This window comes from Phalacrocorax aristotelis, chromosome 1 (genome assembly GCF_949628215.1).
Source record: "Phalacrocorax aristotelis chromosome 1, bGulAri2.1, whole genome shotgun sequence".
Classification (NCBI taxonomy): Eukaryota; Metazoa; Chordata; class Aves; order Suliformes; family Phalacrocoracidae; genus Phalacrocorax; species Phalacrocorax aristotelis.
The window spans coordinates 8594647-8612946 of record NC_134276.1 but is presented as its reverse complement, the minus strand read 5'-3'; the positions used below and the strand labels follow the sequence as shown (position 1 = coordinate 8612946).

At 45.6% G+C, this 18300-nt stretch overlaps 2 protein-coding genes across 2 annotated transcripts in view; one reads left to right on the top strand and one right to left on the bottom strand.

The window, feature by feature from the left end:
* The window catches only part of PRCP (prolylcarboxypeptidase), a 36231-nt gene extending 30101 nt beyond the window's left edge, over positions 1-6130 (bottom strand). The window contains exon 1 of the mRNA XM_075080779.1: positions 5877-6130. Within this exon, the coding sequence (XP_074936880.1) occupies positions 5877-6008 (132 nt within the window). The 5' untranslated portion in view covers positions 6009-6130. The remainder of the gene's footprint in view (positions 1-5876) is intronic.
* A 311-nt stretch (positions 6131-6441) lies between these two features.
* DDIAS (DNA damage induced apoptosis suppressor) lies at positions 6442-16574 on the top strand. Its single transcript, XM_075080767.1, has 6 exons — positions 6442-6612; positions 6883-7017; positions 9427-9555; positions 10543-10704; positions 11864-11981; positions 13770-16574. The coding sequence occupies exons 3-6, from the start codon at positions 9443-9445 to the stop codon at positions 16326-16328; spliced, it is 2952 nt and encodes a 983-aa protein (XP_074936868.1). The 5' UTR covers positions 6442-6612; positions 6883-7017; positions 9427-9442; the 3' UTR covers positions 16329-16574.
* The last annotated feature ends 1726 nt before the right edge of the window (positions 16575-18300 follow it).

The window sequence follows — 18300 nt, the reverse complement described above, 5'->3', positions numbered from 1 at the left end:
TAGTTAGAGCAGGAAAATTCTAGGATTCACTGGCTTCCTCCAAATTGGCCCTTCCTGTAAAACAAAGAACCATGTCTGAAAAAATATATCTTTGCTGCTCCTTTGCAGCCCTTCTCAAATCCTCATTTCTGGCTTCAAACTTGCATTCTAAGTTTTGCACTTTCAGTTAAGGCTTTCATCTTCTATGCCTCAAAACTTCAGCCTGTAACACAAAATAGGGTATTAAAAGACACCTGATATAGCCAGAAAAGATCAAATTTTGAAACTTCATTACTGTGACACTTCAACATAGCTTCCTGTTATGAACACACAACATGAAGTGCAGATGTGTTTCAGAGCACAGAGACTGGCATAAGAATTTACTAAGCTATGAAATACTGATGTAGGCACGAAGTCTAGGAAGTTACTAAATGCAGTCAGAAACCATCTTCTGGACACCATGACACAACTGACATGTCTTTGTTCAAAGGCAATCTAACTGAAGGACCAGGCTCAGTAACTTGCTGAACTTAAGTTTATTTTTACTTAGAATCTTGTTACATTGGTTCTTAGGCCAATTCATAGCACTTCACAAAGCAAGTGATGTGCTTACAAAGCATGATTGGGGTGAAGGGTCCACCACCACCAGAAGTCTTGCACAGCCATCAGTTATCAAATTGAGTGAAGCGACACCACATCCACTCCCTTTTCTGAAAATGCAGTTTATCACTGAGAATCCTTCAAATATCAGGAAATTCAAGGCATCATCCTCTGCACAGTACTGCACTTAAAGCACAACAAGATCTCAGGCTATGGTTTTTCTACCACCGGTATGTGAGTTGAAGACAGGCATGTGGAAGTGCAAGACAAGGCTCCCCCAAGGTCAGAAAAGCTGCCTGACTCCAGACCCTCCCCACTATCATGGAATGGTTTGGGTTGGAAGGGACCTTTAGAGGCCATCTAGTCCAACCCCCTGCAGTGAGCAGAGACATCTTCAGCTAGAGCAGGTTGCTCAGAGCCCCGGCCAGCCTGACCTGGAATGTTTCCAGGGATGGGACATCAACCACCTCTCTGGGCAGCCTGGGCAAGTGTTTCACCACCCCCACAGAGAAAAGTTTTTTCCAGTCTAAATCTACCCCGCTTGTCCTGTCACAACAGGCCTTGCTGAAGAGGTTGCCCCATCTTTCCTGTAGTCCTCCTTTAAGCACTGAAAGGCCACAAGAAGGTCCCCCCCAGCCTTTTCTCCAGGCTGAACAGCCCCAACTCTCCCAGCCTGGCCTCACAGCAGAGGGGCTCCAGCCCTCAGATCATTTTCTGTGGCCTCCTTTGGACCCGCTCCAACAGGTCTATGTCTTTCCTGTGCTGAGGACCCCAGAGCTGGACGCAGCACTGCAGGGGGGTCTCCCCAGAGCGGAGCAGAGGGGCAGAATCCCCTCCCTCACCCTGCTGCCCACGCTGCTTTTGATGCAGCCCAGGATATGGTTGGCCTTCTGGGCTGCGAGCGCACATTGCTGGCTCACGTCCAGCTTTTCATCCACCAGCACCCCAAGTCCTTCTCAGCAGGGCTGCTCTGAATCCCTTCATCCCCCAGCCTGTATTGATACCAGGGGTTGCCCTGACCCAGGTGCAGGACCTTGCACTTGGCCTTGCTGAACCTCATGAGGTCCTCACAGGCCAACCTCTCCAGCTTGCCCAGGTCTCTCTGGATGACATCCTGTCCTTCTGATGTGTCAACTGCACCACTCAGCTTGGTATCACCTGCAGACTTGCTGAGGGTGCACTTGACCCTGCTAAGTCATTGATGAAAATGTTAAATAGCACCCATCCCATTATGGACCCTGAGGGACACCACTTGCCACCAGTCTCCATCTGGACATTGAGCCATTGACCACTACCCTCTGGATGTGACTATCCAGCCAGTTCCTTATCCAGCAAACAGTCCACCCATCAAATCTGTATCTCTCTAGTTTAGAGAGAAGGATGCTGTGGGGGACCGTGTCAAAGGACTTACAGAAGTCCAGATAGATGACATCCGTAGCTCTTCCCTTGTCCACTGATGTAGTCACTCCATCATAGAAGGCCACTAGGTTGGTCAGGCAGGACTTGCCCTTGGTGAAGCCATGCTGGCTGCCTTGGATCACCTCCCTGTCCTCCATGTGCCTTAGCATAGCTTCTAGGAGGATCTGTTCCATGATCCCAGGCACAGAGGTGAGGCTGACAGGATGGTAGTTCCCTGGATCCTCCTTTCTACCCTTTTTAAAGATGGGCATAATGTTTCCCTTTTTCCAGTCCCCAGGGACTTCACCTGACTGCCATGACTTTTCAAATATCATGGAGACTGGCTTAGCAACTACATCAGCCAGTTCCCTCAGGACTCTGGGATGCATCTCATCAGGTCCCATAGACTTGTATATACCCAGGTTCCTCAGGCAGTCATGAACCTGATCTTCCCTTACAGTGCGAGGGGCTTTATCCACCTGGTCTCTATCCTGCAGTCCAACTGTGGCCCACTATGCTATAAGGTTACTTCTACTTGGGCTAAGAGAAATAGATGGCTCTTGGATACCTCACCAAGCCTTTCCAACGACTTTGAATTGCGGTCACTGACACAGCTGCCTATGAAGAAGCCATTCAGATAACAGTGGTCTTCCTGCACCCTATACATCCTACACATCATTCTCTCTTTAAAGTTCAGTTTTGGATGGATTAATTTAACACACAAATCACAAGCAACGTTTTAGTAAGCAAGCTCCTAAAGCAGAAGTGAGAATAGTCTTGCCTTCAGAAGTCATGCTAGTACCTCAGAAAAGCTGAAAATAAGACCAACTTCCCCAATACAGATGCAATTTGTTGATATAAGGACATGGGTGATGACAGAGTTTCTCCTTCAAGGGCCATCTACCAATCTAGGTCAGCATGGGGTAATTTCACTTCTGCACTGGAGGAGCAGAGGGCTGAAGGGCATCAGTTACTTATGAAGGGGGGAAACCCCAAACCCCTAAGCCAAAATAATAGACATACACAGTCCAGAATGCAGGCTGAAGTCCTAGCTACACTGCCAAGGGCAATGCTTGGCTTGTTTCTCATTATTCTAGACTTCAGCCCCATCATTAGGGATATCTGACACTTAAAATGGTAAACAGGAGGAAGTTCAATGTAAGGAGTGTTGAGCTGACCTCTGACCCTATTACTACTCCCTTTTTATGAAAGCAAAATTAAGAGTCATGGCTTCTCAGCAAGGGCTGGCACTAAACCCTCAAACAACGTTACAGGTCTATAGGCCTTCATGCTAAGGGGCTCCATTTAGAGAGTGTAATTTCACTTGAAAATTCTCAGCTTCTGAAATTCACTTCTCCCGTGTGCAGCATTAATGAATTGTCCACAGTGCTAAACAGGCATTTTTAAGCAACAGAAATCATGCAATAAATCTGTTTAGATTTTTCAAAGTTTTCTTTTGTGGAAGTATTAAAGACTATTCAAGAAGATTTTTTTTTTTTTTTAGTAGAAGTAGGTATAAGAAATGTTTCCTTTGTCAGTGTAATATTTTGCCATATTATAAAACTCACTTTTATATTGCACGATTTTACATAAATAATTTTAATCGATGTTGAAAACCATCACAGGGATAAACAAGAATCAAAACAGGAACTTTAGGTAAGAAGACTCAGCAGGATGGAACAGAAACAGATGATTCATGTCGTAAGCAACTATAACGTAAATAATTAAACTTCAACAATCCTGAGAGGTGGCAAAGTATCACCGGCCCTAATTAATGTGTTAATGATGGTATTTATGCTCCACTACAGAATCATAATGTAATTACAAATTCCCAGACAGCAGCACATGTTTCATAAGGCTGAAGAGTTTTCCTATCAGTTCCGCACACCATGCTACTGATAAAGAGCAGTCTTATGCCCTCTGTGTGATTAGACCTCCTATACACTAAGCCTACACCATTGAAGTGCCAGGCAGCAGCATTCAAATCTTTGATGAATTTAAAAAAAAGACAAGAATATACACATATCTCCCACCACATTCAGCAATACTAATAAGTCTTTGGAGAAGGAAAGCAAGTATTTCCAGGCTGTGAACAGGACCCCTCTGTCCTGCAGCAGCCCCTCTCAGCTAGTATGATTTTGCTTGAAATACAGAAAGAGAACATGGAAAAGACTTAAGGGAGCAAGATGTGGCATGATCTTTACAACAGGATGTCATGGAGATTCCTCCCTCCCTTCTCGCAACATCTACCTACCTCCCAAAATCCACAGATCTCAGGTACATTGCAGCTCTGCTGCTTTGTTGGCAACTGGAGGGCACACCGCTACCTCTGCCGACGGCTGAGAACACCCAGGCGATAGGGGATGAGGCCAGAGGTGTAACAGCATGGTGACAAAGGATGGTTCAGACCACAGCACAGAATTAGTATCACTGATACTATGACAGTGACGCACAAGAACTGATGAGCCAGAACAACTAGGTGTTATGCTTCGAGTTACAACACTACCGCAGGAATGATATCCTGGCCAATGTGGACCACGCACTGTGGAAGGTATCTACAGAACGTCACCAAATTATGCTTCAGGGCTATTAGAGGAGTTAACGGAGGAACCCAAATCTCAAATCACTACACAAGTGATTGAAAAGCATTAGACAGAGATGCTTTCAGGACACAGGATTTACACAGGGAGACCACTGGAAGAAGAGTGCTCCCAAACTAGTAACACAGTCTGCCGAAGAATGTAATTTCAATGTATGGATTCGTCACTAAAATTGTTCCCAGCCCACCTCTTACAGCCCTAGTGACAGGGACCTTGACTCTGAAATTAATCCATAGCTATTCAGTATAATCTCAGAAGGGTTATTTGTTTTCTTCATGTCTATTCTCTCCAAAAGTATAATCTTCCCACTTTGCTCATTTCATCGTAAGTTCTCCTTCAACAAAGTTAAAACAGGAGAGGTTCAATCCACATATCAACCAAGATGCCTGCAAATTAAACCCCTTCCCACCACTCCCTGCGTGGATCAGGCCATGAAATGCAGGTGCAGGCTACAAGCCTGATTCTAATCAAACCAAGAGAATACTAGAAAAGTGTCCTCTCCCCTTACTGCACCTCCCAGTAGCAGCAACAATTATCTCCCCTGCAAAAAACAGGTATGGCACAGGTGAAGATACAATGTTCCCCAGCACATACAAAGGAACTATTGACTGGTTTTGCGAAAAACCTATAGACAAGGAGGGTTTTGAGTTTTCTGCAAGAGGCCCACACCAGCAACCGTAACCATCTGTTCGGTCCATGAGCTATGGATTTTGCCAACAATTTGTGAGGAGAATTGTCAGACCAGACAAGAAAAATAAGCTCAGATTAGTCAGAGAAATCTGTTCCATACTTAAAGCAAACAAACAAAACCCACAACTGCTATTTGCAGTCAGGGTACAACGGAGGCCCCTGGCCCCTCTATCCGCTGTTTTGGAATACAGACTTCGGTGCTAGAACATGGAGCGTAGATACAACAAACGAAACTACTTCTCACTTTAAAGAGTTGCAACTTAACCGGGATATTCAAGACGTGGAACGTTTTGCCAAAGGGAATGAGAATTGCAACACCTCGAAATCTGCAGAAATACCGCACTATCCGGTCTGCGGCTAGAAGAGGCAGCTGAGGGAAGAAAATACCCCGTGAATGCCCACGGAAACTCCCTGCGCTCGGCTGGGCTGCGGGAAAACCTCCGAGCGACACAAACTCCACCGGCGCGGCTGCTCCTCAGCCCCGCTCAGGAGCGCCCGGAGGGGAGCAGCGGCGACCATCCCCCTCCAACCCCACCCCCCCCACCCCCCCCCCAAAAGCAGCCTCGTTACTGAGGGGAGCTGCGGGGCGGGGAGGCGGGAAGCCCCTACCTGCTGCCTGAGGTAGCGCGTGAGGTAGGAGGCGGCGGGCTGCGCGACGCCCCGGCGGTGGTGGCGGCGAGGGGGGGCGGGCAGGGCGCCGGCCGCCCCGAGGAGCGGGAAGAAAAGGAGGAGCCGCAGCATGGCCGGAGGGATCAGAGCCCACCGCCGCCCCGCCGCTTTATACCGGGGCGCTGACCCCCCGCCGGCGGGACGCCCCGGGGCGCGGCGGGACCCGGCGGGGGGGGTGGGTGGTGCCGCATATGCTGCCCGCCCCGAAGGGGAAGGTCTATCCCGCACGTGGGGAGGGTGGGCACTGAGCAGCGGGGCTTTCCGATTGGCCGCGGGTAGCGCGTGCGCCCTTTCCCCATTGGCTACGGCAAGTTGAATGCGGGGTTCTGTTTCCTCTTCTGAGAAGGCGGTGATTGGTTGCTTGGAGCGCGTGGCTGGGTGCCGTGTGAGCGACCTGCGAGAAGGAAGCTGCCATCCTCGCTTTCCTATTGGGTAAATGAGGGAGCCGCGCCCTCCCAGAACTGCGTGCGATTGGGTGAGCGCCGCCTCTTCCCCGCCCCCCAGCGGCGCGCCCTTCCGTCGGCCGGGCTCTCCTCAGGGCTGGGGGCGTCACCTCCCCGGACTGAGAGGACGGAGCTGAGGGCCTGGGCCCGGGCACCACGACAACCTTCTCTCCGCTCCTCCCTCGGCCTGAGGGCGGGGGGCGGAGGCTGGGTTTGGTCACAGAGGCAGATGGGTAAGAGCGGTAAAACACGGGTAACTGCAGCGTTCCCGGGCGTTGAGCACAGCGTGAAGCGCCCGGGAGGAGCGGGGGGTGTGGGGTGAAGCCAGGCGGCTCCCTCCGTTCTTCAGCGCCCTTGTGCCAGGCTCGGCCGCTCGCTGCCGACCTCCGGGGCCGCCTCGGGGCTGGGGCGGGAGGAGGCTGGTGGTTATGGGGCAGAAGTTGCAGTGTGAGACCTGTTACGTACAGCTCTTCTTGTGTGCTTTGATTTTTTTTTTCCCTTAGGGAGAGATTTAAGGCAGTGTGCGCGCTGGAGGGCAGCAGGCACTGGTGGGGATCTGGGTGAGGTTCCGGGGCTGTCGAAAGGCGACGACGCTCTTTGGAGGCTGGCGGAGGGGAGCACCTGGAGTGCCTGGCTGGGTATGTGGGTCCGGAGCCTTGTTTTGTTTTGTTTAATTAAAATAACCCAAAGTAAACCAGATGTATTTCAATCAAGAGGGCCAGCCGTCCCCTGGGGTGTATCGAGCCCTGCATCGCAGCCGGGCGAGGGAGGGGATTGTCCCGCTCTGCTCCGCGCTGGGGCGGCCTCACCTCGAGTGCTGGGTGCAGGTTTGGGCACCACAGGACATTAAGGGTATAAAGCTACTGGAGAGTGTCCAGAGGAGGCCACAGAGTTGGTGAAGAGTTTAGAGGAGAAACCCTACGAGGAGCAGCTGAAGTCCCGTGGTTTGTTCAGCCTGGAGCAGAGGAGGCCGAGGGCAGCCCTCATGGCGCTCTGCAGCTCCCTCCCAAGGGGAGGAGGAGGGGCAGGCGCTGATCTCTTCTCTTTGGTGACCGATGACAGGACCCGAGGGAATGGCAGGGAGATGTGCCAGGGGAGGGTTAGGCTGGGTGTTAGGAACAGGTTCTTCCCTCAGAGGGTGGTGGAGCCCTGGAACAGGCTCCCCAGGGAGGCATCACGGCACCAAGTCTGGCGATATTTAAGAAGCAGTTGGAAAATGCCCTTAAACACATGGTGTGAATTTCGGAGTTGTCAATGATCCTTGTGGGTCCCTTCCAACTCAGGACATTCTGTGGTTCTATTTATACTATCCTTTTTTAACTTGCATCCAGATAATGAATACTGTATTTCTACCAAGGAGAAACGGGTGTAGACCTTGAGTCTGTTTGCTGTAAAGGGAGCTCTTACCAGAGGCTGCGTGAATACATACGTGCTATGCTTTATCTCCCATATTTCGGTTGAATACTTGAAGCATTCACTGGTTTTGGGGGCATGGGAGGGGAGTTATTTTTTTAAAAAGTGCAAATAACTGTACTTTTTTTAACTCACAGCTATGTAAACAACAGTTGGAATGCAAAGCACCTGCTGGTTTCTCCTAGTCCACCTTCTTGGGCAATAACAAAATTGGACTTAATTTTATTATTTCTTCTCTATATGTTGGTAAACTAAAACAAGATAGTTCCCTTTTGGCAAGAATTGAAAGCATGCACAATTTAATATATTAGGTCAAATGAGTCTCTGTTAATAATTGTTCTGAAAAGAGATTTTTTTAAAATTCATTTTTGTTGGCCCTGAGTAAAGCTTTTAGTTTTTCTTGCCTCTGTTTTTCTGGCCTTTCTACCATATTGGGATATCTGATTTTTTTTTTTTTCTTCTCTGAACCTCTCAGAGCAATCGGTTTAGTCACTCACATTTTTCTAGTACTCATGTTACAGATCTTGTTTTTACCAGAATGCTGAGAACAGTGCCCCCAGGGGCAGAGGGATAGCCTGTAAGTTAAACTTTATGTTTTGTTGGCAAACTATGAACAAAATATCATTGATTATTGAATGAGTTTTAACGTGTAAAAGCTGTACTTGAGTGTCCTTTATCTCTTTGGCCTTTTGGCTCCCTGGGGGAGTTAAGGGATGAAGATGTAAAATTCACTTCCTATTCTGAGTTCATTCTGCAGTTTACATCGAAGACAGATGTATATTTAGCTATTACTGTGGGAAAGTACTTTTGCAAAGAAGGATTTTTAAGGTGTGCTTTACTTCAACTGTAGAGAACGTTTTGGCCATTGAAGTTGGAACTCTATGATTTGAAGTACTTTAGGGTATTTTTGTCTACATCTGCTGAGAAAAGAAGTTAACTTTCTAAAATAGGGGAAGTTTCCTAAAAACAGATATCTTGGACAGTATAGTGATAATAAAGGCAAGGTAATTCTGCAGAAAAGTAATGATGAATAAAAATTATTTACTTATTTATTTAAATTTGTCAGCATTTATTTGTCATTTCCACACATTGTCTTTGTTGAAAGCAACGGCGAATACTGTAGAGCTGTCTCTTTGGCTGAAAGGGCATGAGCGTAGTTGCCGTTCCAAGCCCTTTTGAGATTTTCTAGGCATCTTCTCCTTTCAAAGCCATTGGTATTGAAGGTGTTTGCAGAATTACAAGCGTAGAAATGTTTCAGTTTTTAATGCCATGCTGTGACTTCATTCTGAATTAAGGAAAAAAATCAAACAGATTTGCTGCAGTGCCGTGCTCAAGGGTAGTTCTAATAGAGATTCCCTAAATCCAAGGGGGAATTGGCATGACTTATCTGTGGTGGTGTGTAAATATCATGAACACTTGCTTCTTATTACATATCTTAATTTTTTTTTTCTTTTTAAAGGGTTAATTAAGGGTAATTATAGATGTTGCATCAATTGGGCTACCATTTTCAAACAGAGATCGTAATTTCCTGAGGGCTGCCTTTCAAAATGTTCAAACAACTCAGGTAAAGGCAGTTAATATTAACATCTCATAAAATGAGAACTCTTTGAAGCATTTTGACCTACTTGTTTCAGGTGATGCTGTGAGCACATGAATAGTGTGAGAGGACTCTTGGCTGCCTCTGTAATTTCTGTTCAGAACTCCTACTTCACCTATCCTGCCTGTCAAAAATGCTTTTCTAGGCTGATACTGGATTCTAGGAGGTACGTCCTACTTTGGGGTTTGTTAACTGTAACTGTCAGAGGCCTTGGGGATCTCTGGGAGCTGGACACAAGTTAAAACAAATTGGTGAAAATCCAGCCATTGTAGAAGTAGGTGCTAATTTCAGATATTTGTGTTACGTATCACTGGTTAGGTCTCTCTGTATTCCAGTAGCAGCTTGGAGGTTGTTATTGATCAAGAGTTCTATTGTGTTCAGTGCCATGCAGCGTTGAAGGATAGTTTATGAGAATAAATGATGTGTGTTAATAGCTTCCAACTGCATCCCCCCACAGCCCACTTCTTCGGTGCTGTTTCTAAGTTGGAAAGCATTGGTAGAAAGCCTCTGCAAATCAAATCCTAAATTTTTTTCCCCCTCATTCTATATGTACAATGCATCAGGCAGTCCTGTAAGGTTCTTCCATTTAACTGTGTATCCAGAAATGTGTGAGCTTTCCTTTTTAATCCCACTGTTAGGTGGAATCTACGATACACAGAAGAACAGTAAATCTATGAATGTCACTCTTAAATGGAAGGAGCTGACTTCGTAGAGCAAGAATATCTGTTATTTCAGATGCTAACAGTGCTGTTTCTGATGATTTTTTGAAATCTAGGTATTATACTAAAACTACAGGAATAAAAATCCCAAACTGGAACAAAATGCAAAAATTGGGGGTGCAGGGAGTTCAAAATGAGTCCCCAGCAGGTCATTCAAAGCCCACTTTTTCTCTCCAATTTCACAACAGACTAGCATTTAATAAATCAATAAAAAAAGCCAGAGGGATTCTGTCATGATACAGACACCTTGCTGAGCCTACGGTGAGATTAATGCCTCAGAGTAAAGAATAAGAAAGAATCTTATCATGTGTAATCGAATATTTGATACATTATAGTAGTAGTACTTATGGCTGCAGGTAAGTTCTTACTAGAGCAGTAATTAACAGAAGTTCAGGTATTCAACCTTTTTTTATTCTTATACTGTCTTTTGGCAGGTTTAACTGTCTAAAATGTGGCTGCACAGGTGAAGCTAAAGATGCAAGCTACAGATATAGATTGGCCCTAAGGATTGCTGACACTAAGGATTTGTTTGATATTACCGTGTTTGGCAGTTGCTTAGATCCATTCTTTGGGGTCACTGCAGAAAATCTGCAGAGGTGAGGACTGGTTTGTTTCTAACTATAGAGCTACTGCTTTTTCTTCAGCCTAAAAAAAAATGAGATGAGCCTGGGTGGTGGGGAGACGAGTGGGAAGAAGCTGCTAAAGTGCTCCCTTCTATCATTTCCTTGGTACCCATCACCTTAAGAAAATGCTGAAATTTTGTTTCTTCCTGAAATCTTGAAATTTTGAGATTAATTACTACATAAGAGATCCTCTACTTGTCTGTTGAAGGCAGGTACCACCTGCTAAGTGAGCTTCACAGTTTGGTTCCTTGTGTCCTTCCTCCCTTATCCGAGATGATTGAATTTCCTTTGTCTAATGTCACATTACTCAGTAAGTTGGCTTTTCCAAAGATTTAGACATATTTTTTTCTCAGGATTTTAGAAGAAGAATCTTAAGGTAGAGAGAGTGTCTTTGGGGTTTTTTTTTTTGTTGTTTTTTTTAGCCGTTTGGATTTAAAAAAAAAAGCGTGTACATTATGACTTTAATTCAATATGACCAGATTTTTCTTTAGCAAGGAGGGATTTCTAAGAAAGCCGGGTAGTCCTCAGAGCCTGACACCTACATTGTAAGCTTCAGGCTTTCTGATATGTGAAACTGCTAGGATGGGATAGTTGGATACATTCACTGCTTGTTTCTCAATTCTGTTATTTTCAAATAACTTCTGTTATCACTGGGTCAAAGGTGAACACTTATTAAATCCCATATTAGCAGCATTAACAACATACTCATGGCCAGCATTCTACACTAGACGGCTGTACTACTGTCAGCTGTGAAAAAGAGTTGTTTGCATGTCTTGATGTGGATGCTGCTGTTGCTGTAAAGGTGTGGGCAGGAAGGATGTGTAAGCAATAGCAGCACGTTGACAGCGTTATGCAGTCATTGCATTGATACAGAAATCACAGTCACACAGGGACCACTCAAAAGTTGTGTGTATATTAAACCTATTCAAAGCCGTTGTTTTACTTCTGTTTCACTAGCAAATTAGGTAAACTAAACAATTGATATATAGGTTCATGGTTTCCTGTTTTCACTTTATGTTTAGTTTAAGCTGCCACAGTAGCTTCTCTTTAGCATGTGTTCAACCTATACTACAGCTAAAATGCTATGTAAGGCTTCCTCTGTTGGTGCGATACTTCTGTGTTTTTACTCAAGGTGTATTCAAGACTTCAATCAGCTGTCAGGAGAAACCAACGCAGAGGCCTGTCCAGGAGTATTAGTTCAAGCAGTGGAAGCCTGTTTCATTGGAAAAAGATTTATATTTGGAGTGAAGGTAACATCTCATCCACGTTACTCTCTTATGATGAGTTTTTTCAATAGCTTGTAGCCAGCTGGGGGCATAGACTGAGTTACCAAAACATCGTGTACAATGTCTTTTGGGAATTTGAGAAAATTTAGGGGTAGGACATGGGAACAATTCTGCTCCTCTTCCCCCAGACTCCTGTGTTATTTTAAATGAGTTGCATCCAAAAGTCATCTCTGAATGGCAGTAGTCAGCCTGACAGCTTGTCAGGGCTGCTTTTCAGAGAGCCCAAGCAGTGCCAGCTCCTGTGCATGTCAGTGACAGCTTGGAGAGTCTGTAAAAAAAAAAAAACACGTACAGTTCAAGCAAGAAACAGACTGTCTTTTCAAGCACTGCCCTACCTTTCCCGTGCAGCAGAGTCTCCTGGTGTCTGAAATGTAAGGAGAAACACATCCCCTTACAGCATTTCGGTACTTCTGGATATAAGAACATGTTTTAAAATGTTGATGAAGTACTGCTATTCAACGTATGCATTTGTGGCTCTTTTATGTGTTTAACAGACTTTGAAATATTAGTTCTCAGTAATATTTCCATAGAAACAGTCTTCTAAGTTCTCTTCAAGTGGTGCTTGCGCAAATCATTCATATTATGAAGTCTGTGAACTAAATCCTACCTGGCAGGTGTTTTTCTTCTCCCACAGGTACCATGAGGTTTATATCTGAGCTGAGACTTTCCTAGTGCACAGCATCTTATGTAATGGACCCATTTACTTTACTTCACTTAACTGGACCCATTCACCAGGTCTCTAGGTCCAATGCCTTTGCAGATAGAAGTAATCCTGCACTCACAAGGAATGAACACACATTTAGAGACCATTTTGTTTGTCCAGCCTTTGGCTGCAGACATTTCTGTGTAGTTGTGTTCAGCTCTGCACACAGTTGCACTCTCCCAGATAAAACTCACAATCAACATTACATGCTTTCCTAGAAGGGCACTGTCCTTGGCTAACAGCCTTCAGCCTCAACCTTTGCGTAGAGTCAGGGAGTAGGAGGGTTGTTGAATTTGAAGACAGACGTATTTGCTTGCTGGCCTCTCTGGCATTGCCAGACCTTGAGGGGGAGGTGAAAAAGGGTTTATTCACTTCTCGAAACATTAGATAATGCCCTCGGCTTTTAATGGCGATTTTCACCTGTAATTTCTATGTGGAGAGAAGCAGGTTCTGTAAAGAATTGCAGCTGAAGGTCCTTTGAAATGCTACTCTCCAAATAAATCTGAGAAGATAATGGTTGTAGCTTATTTCCCTTTCACAGAGGTAGCACATAGAAAACAGCTTTGACAGCTGAGCTGCCAAGTCAGTACTGCACAGTACAGCACTCACCAGAGTGCTTTGCTTCAAGTACTGCCCGCGCCTCCTGCATAAAAGAAAAGCACTGGCCTTAGGCAGCTCGCCATTTGCACAGAACTGCGCTGGAGGAAGCCCGGAAGCACCCAGTGCCCTAAAGGGAGGAAGAAATTTTGTGTGAAGTCCTCTCTTAGAATTCTTGTTTGTTTTTCCAGCTCCAAAATTCTGCGTAATTGCAACAAGCAAGGAACCGCTTGCTGTGATGCCCTTTATAGCCCTTGCCAGTGCGTATTTCCCAGGGAGTACTGCTTTGTGTGATGGACTGTTTTTTATTCGCTTCCCTGCAGATCCTGACAAAGAGTGAGACCTAAATTTAAGCCTAACTTAAAAGACATGAGTTAAGTTTTTTTCTATCAAAAAATAAAGCATTGCACTAAGTTTTTGTTGTTTTGTTTTTTTTCCCTTCCTCCCCCCAGGATTTTGCAAGGGAAGATAGAGGGCATTCTGCTGCCAACAGCATCTTGCAAAACCGTTCCAGAATTAATAGAAGTACAAAAAACCTTACAGCTTGCCAGATCTTCCTGCCAAATGCTGCTGTTACTGGCTTCACCGTTATCAGCTACTTCCATCGGCTCCTGCAGTCGGCAGAATTCAGGAGCTGTAATAACAGCTCATACTTACCTGATGCGTCTTCAGCTCCAATAGATGAACCTGTCAGTGAGCTCAGCAGCTTGTCTAGCCTCAGCAGAAGCTCCTGTTTTGTTCCGTCTCATGGCAGAGAAAGTTTTTTAGGGTCCTGGCAGCAGTCCTTCAGCCTGACTTCATCTGTTGCTGGGGTGACAGTGGAAGACTTTCCCACTCTGGAAGTGGGAAAGCTGGTGAGTGAACAGCATGACCAAGAGGGGTGGGCTGTGTCTGCAGAATCATGCAGTGTAAGCCTCAACAATCAAACTCTTTGGGATTCACAGTTTTGCAGCTCTGCTGTGAAGGAAAGGGATAAAGAGGAGGATAATGAATTGAGTTCACAGCCCGGTCGGACTGACAGTACCTCTGCAACTGATAAATTAGAGAGAATATTCTCTTCAAAGACTGAGCCATCACATGGAAACAGTTCCAGGTTGTTACAGCATCCCTTGGAATCTGGGGTAAAAAGCATTTACCCAAAGACTAATAGTAGAGATTATTCTTACCCAGAAAAATCCCACAACTCCCTTTTTTACAAGAGAGATCCCTCAGCTTCTGACCATGTAAATGTAGCTGGAGTATCTCAGACGGACTCAGTGCTTTGGGATGATCTCCCATTCTCAGAAAGCCTAAATGAATTTTTAGCCAGATTAGAAGATGGTAAGAGTGGTGTAACATCACCCAGCCTTGAGGCAGGCAAACATGCCCTTCTTGAAAGTAGCAAGTTGGGTGTAAATCCTAACAAATCGTATCCCAGGCAAATCCTAGTAGCTGGTGATTCACCTAAAACGATCCTCTCGGGGAGGTACTTGCCACCAGCAGAGAATGATAGGTGCGAGAACATATCGTTTGCTTGTTTTCAGTTGAATGCAAAGTCTCCAAGCGATGAGGTGTCACAATGTGAGTCTTCCTCTAATGCTTTATCTTCAACTGACAAGGAATGTGGAGCATCTTGCTTTGCACCTAACCCTCATCTACTTATTCTGTCACAGTCCTTGCCGGTTACATCAGAGCCTTCTGCTTCCGAGAGCAGAGATGTGCAGTCCAAAGAAGCAAATATTGACATTTCAAAGTCAGCTTGGTCTTTTATTAGTCTGCAGCCTACTGCTGAACACAGAGAAACCTCCTGTTTAAAAATGAGCAAGGGAGCTACCTGTCTGTTTTCTGCATATTATAGCTGTTTCTCTGGTTGTACAGATAAAGAAAATTCTTCTACGCCAAGCCAAAGGACAGATCTTATGTGCACAGGGGGATGGGACTCTGATCCAGCAACTCCCAGCAGCACAAGAAGGATATATAAAGGAGAATTAAAACCGTTGACAGCACTGTCAGAAAATACCTTCAAAAGTGTTAATAGGAGAGAGATGCTATGGAACAGTATCCTCCCTGAAGGCAGCTACAATGCTTCTGCTGACCTCTTTGATGAAAGCGCAAGAGAGGTAGCAAAACCTGTAGAATTCTTAAATAAATCCTGTAATTCTTTAATACAGGAAGATACTGTGACAGAAAAGGTCACAGCTCCTGAATTGGTGCTTTATCCTGGAGATGTTCCCGGTAACAGTTCAAAATGGAGCTCATCCCTACACCAGTCCCCTCCTGTTTTCAGACAGCACAGTACACCAGTAACTCGCTCCTCCTGTGAGTCCGAGGGCAATTCAGTCAGCGCTCAAGACTTTGTTCCTTATTCACAGTCAACTCCTTTGACAAAACCTTGCCAGAAACTGTGGCCTGTTGAGGAAAGCAGCTCTTTAGTCCCTATCTTCACCCCTAAAAATCCCGCTAAAATCCATTCCAAATGCAAGCGATCCAGGTCTTCCTTTCAAAACGTTCTGTTGCAGCAGCTCACTGGCAGGTTAAGGAAACGGGAAAGGCCAGGTAACGGGGAAAACAAAGACAGTAACAGCACTGTATCACAGCAGTTCCTCAGCAGCCAGCTGTCTGCCAGCTTGGAGGAGTGGGTCCCTCCATCTGCAAACAAAAGGCTGAAACCAACGGCATCTTTACGCTTTAAAACAGGTGCCTGGGCTACTGACTTGCAGTTGACCTGTGGGCATGCGGGCAGGAACCCTGTTTCTGAGAGTAAAGAGAAGAGTGAAGATTATATGTGCTCCAGAAATGAGAGATTAAACCCTGGGAATAGAGCTGGGATTCTAACAACTCCTGTATCTGCAGGCGTCACCAAGGCCTTGTTTTTAAATGATACAATCCTGGAAACTTGTTCCCCTTCAGAAGACAAGAATCTCCTCTCAAGTGCAAATTACTCAGGGGGTGTTTTGGAAGGGGCAGCTGCCTGGTCTCCTGAGTTGTTCTTCCAAGCGCAGAGCCCTTTTTCCAATAAGCCTAAACACTGAAAAGAGATTGCTATGCTGTGTTCTTTTTAATTGTTTTTAAGACTTTTGGGAAGGAGCCGGTAGAAGAAAAGATCTGTTTAAAAACAATTATATTGTTTATGCACCTATTGGCATATGTATTCCTCAGACAAGGTGTGTTTATTTGCAGATCTTTGTACCACCGAGATGGGGGAAAACAGAATTTGCAATTACTTTCTTTTATGTAAGTTAACTCTAGAACGTGCAATAAAAACTTCTCTAAATGTGTATTTAGTAGATCTCACTTTATCAAGTACAGGTAGGTGAAGTGCTTTAGCCTTCAGTGTTGCCTTTTTATCATGAGAAGAGCCCTGGAGTCTCTGTCTGCTCCAGATGCTTACCTGATGACTCTCTGTGGAGAAGGGCCAATTTTCATCAAAGAATTTTGAATACCACATGGGAGCCTTGTATTTGAGCCCACTTGGGATCCCAGGGCAGAGATGAGCTGGGTGGAGGGGACCATCCTGAGAGGTTGGTAGCAGCTCCCAGTTTCTCTGTAGGCTTTTTCAAGTTAAAGTCTGCAAGTGGCAGATTCCTGGCAGCATCTTTCCTCTTCCTTGCTTTGGGGTCTTCCATATCCCCCAGCCAGAACAGCTTGATGTAGGAGCATTGAGCAGAGAGGTCTTGGTGCTGCTGCTCCAACGTTGTAGGCCGGGTGCTGCAGAAGGCTGTGGGAACCCGATGGCACAGCATCCCATCAGTCTGAAAATGCTGACTTGTAGAAGCAGACATGGGCCTAAAATTACTTGCTGCGGGGGTTTTTCATGTACAGAATGGGTATGCGCCATGGGCATTGTGACTGGTGACAAGGAGGCTTTGCTTGGGTCATTCTCTGCTACAAGTAGAGGTTACTACAGTTCTGTGTGTGAGGCCTCACTTCATTTCTGGTGTACCCACTTGAGCTCCAGACTCAGTGTTTGGTCAGAAGGGTTTTGTGTCTTTGCATGCAAGGAACAAATTGAATCAACACTTATATCTAAAGGACTTTACTTTCAGGTTATAAAGACACCACCTCTGCCTTAGGAAACATGAGAGGCAGAAGCTGCTGAAAGTCGTATTGTGGGAACCTATCATTTTGTGTTCATCTTGTTCCTGGGCATTTTGCTTACGCTCTGCTGTGAGTCACTGTTGCACCAAGATGGCCAATGGAAGCGGTGGTTGGGAGGGATGAAAAAAACCAGGCCTTTGGAACTGGAGCTGTAATGCTGTGTGCCTTCGTAGCTCTTCTGTAAAATACGTATGTACCTGCTCTTTATTTTCAGGAGACTTGGGGAAGTATGAGGGCAGTTAGTCTCTTGCCAACTTTATCTGCTACTTTTAGCGTGGATCAGCCTTACAGAAAACATAGGTAAACCTTTTCAGTTTCTTGGTCTCTACCCTAAGTTCTGCACCTTCTCATCAAGTGCATTTCTAGCAGGGTATTAGTGAGATGCAGCCTCTCCTACCGAGGGCACAGTGTGCTGAGGCTGCAGCTCTCCCGCAGGCTGGCTGAAGCAGTTTCTCACGGGTACACAGCAAGTCTGCACAGGCAAATTCACTTTAAAAAGAAGTTTTTCCGTAGCAGTCAGTGTGGATTTGGGTTTTTTCACTACTGACAGTTGAGGAAATTGAGGCACAGGTTCAGAGACTTGCCCAGCACTAAGAGAGCGTGCAGCCTGGCTCTGGATATGACTGAAAGACCTTAACTAGCAAACCATCCTTTCTCCTTGCTGTGCTACTTGGCAAGGTACGCAAGCACAACCCGAAAGTTCTTCCTTGTATTTAAAGAAGCTGCAACGGTAGGTGGCAGTGGCAAGAGGCTTGAGGTTTCTTCTTAGAGATCTGAGCCGAGATCCCTGCAGTCCCTGGATCCGAGATGTAAACAGAAGAAAAAGGCGCATCTATTTATAGCAAAAAGGCAGGGGGGAAGCAGAATTAAACATAACTTGTTGACCAAAGTAACTCCAAGCATCGT

Coding starts and splice junctions, on each gene's coding strand:
- DDIAS (XM_075080767.1), top strand. CDS start 9,443: ATGAATAGTGTGAGAGGACTCTTGGCTGCCTCTGTAATTTCTGTTCAG. Junction 9,556..10,542: donor CTGATACTGGATTCTAGGAG/GTACGTCCTACT, acceptor GTCTTTTGGCAG/GTTTAACTGTCTAAAATGTG. Junction 10,705..11,863: donor ACTGCAGAAAATCTGCAGAG/GTGAGGACTGGT, acceptor TTTTTACTCAAG/GTGTATTCAAGACTTCAATC.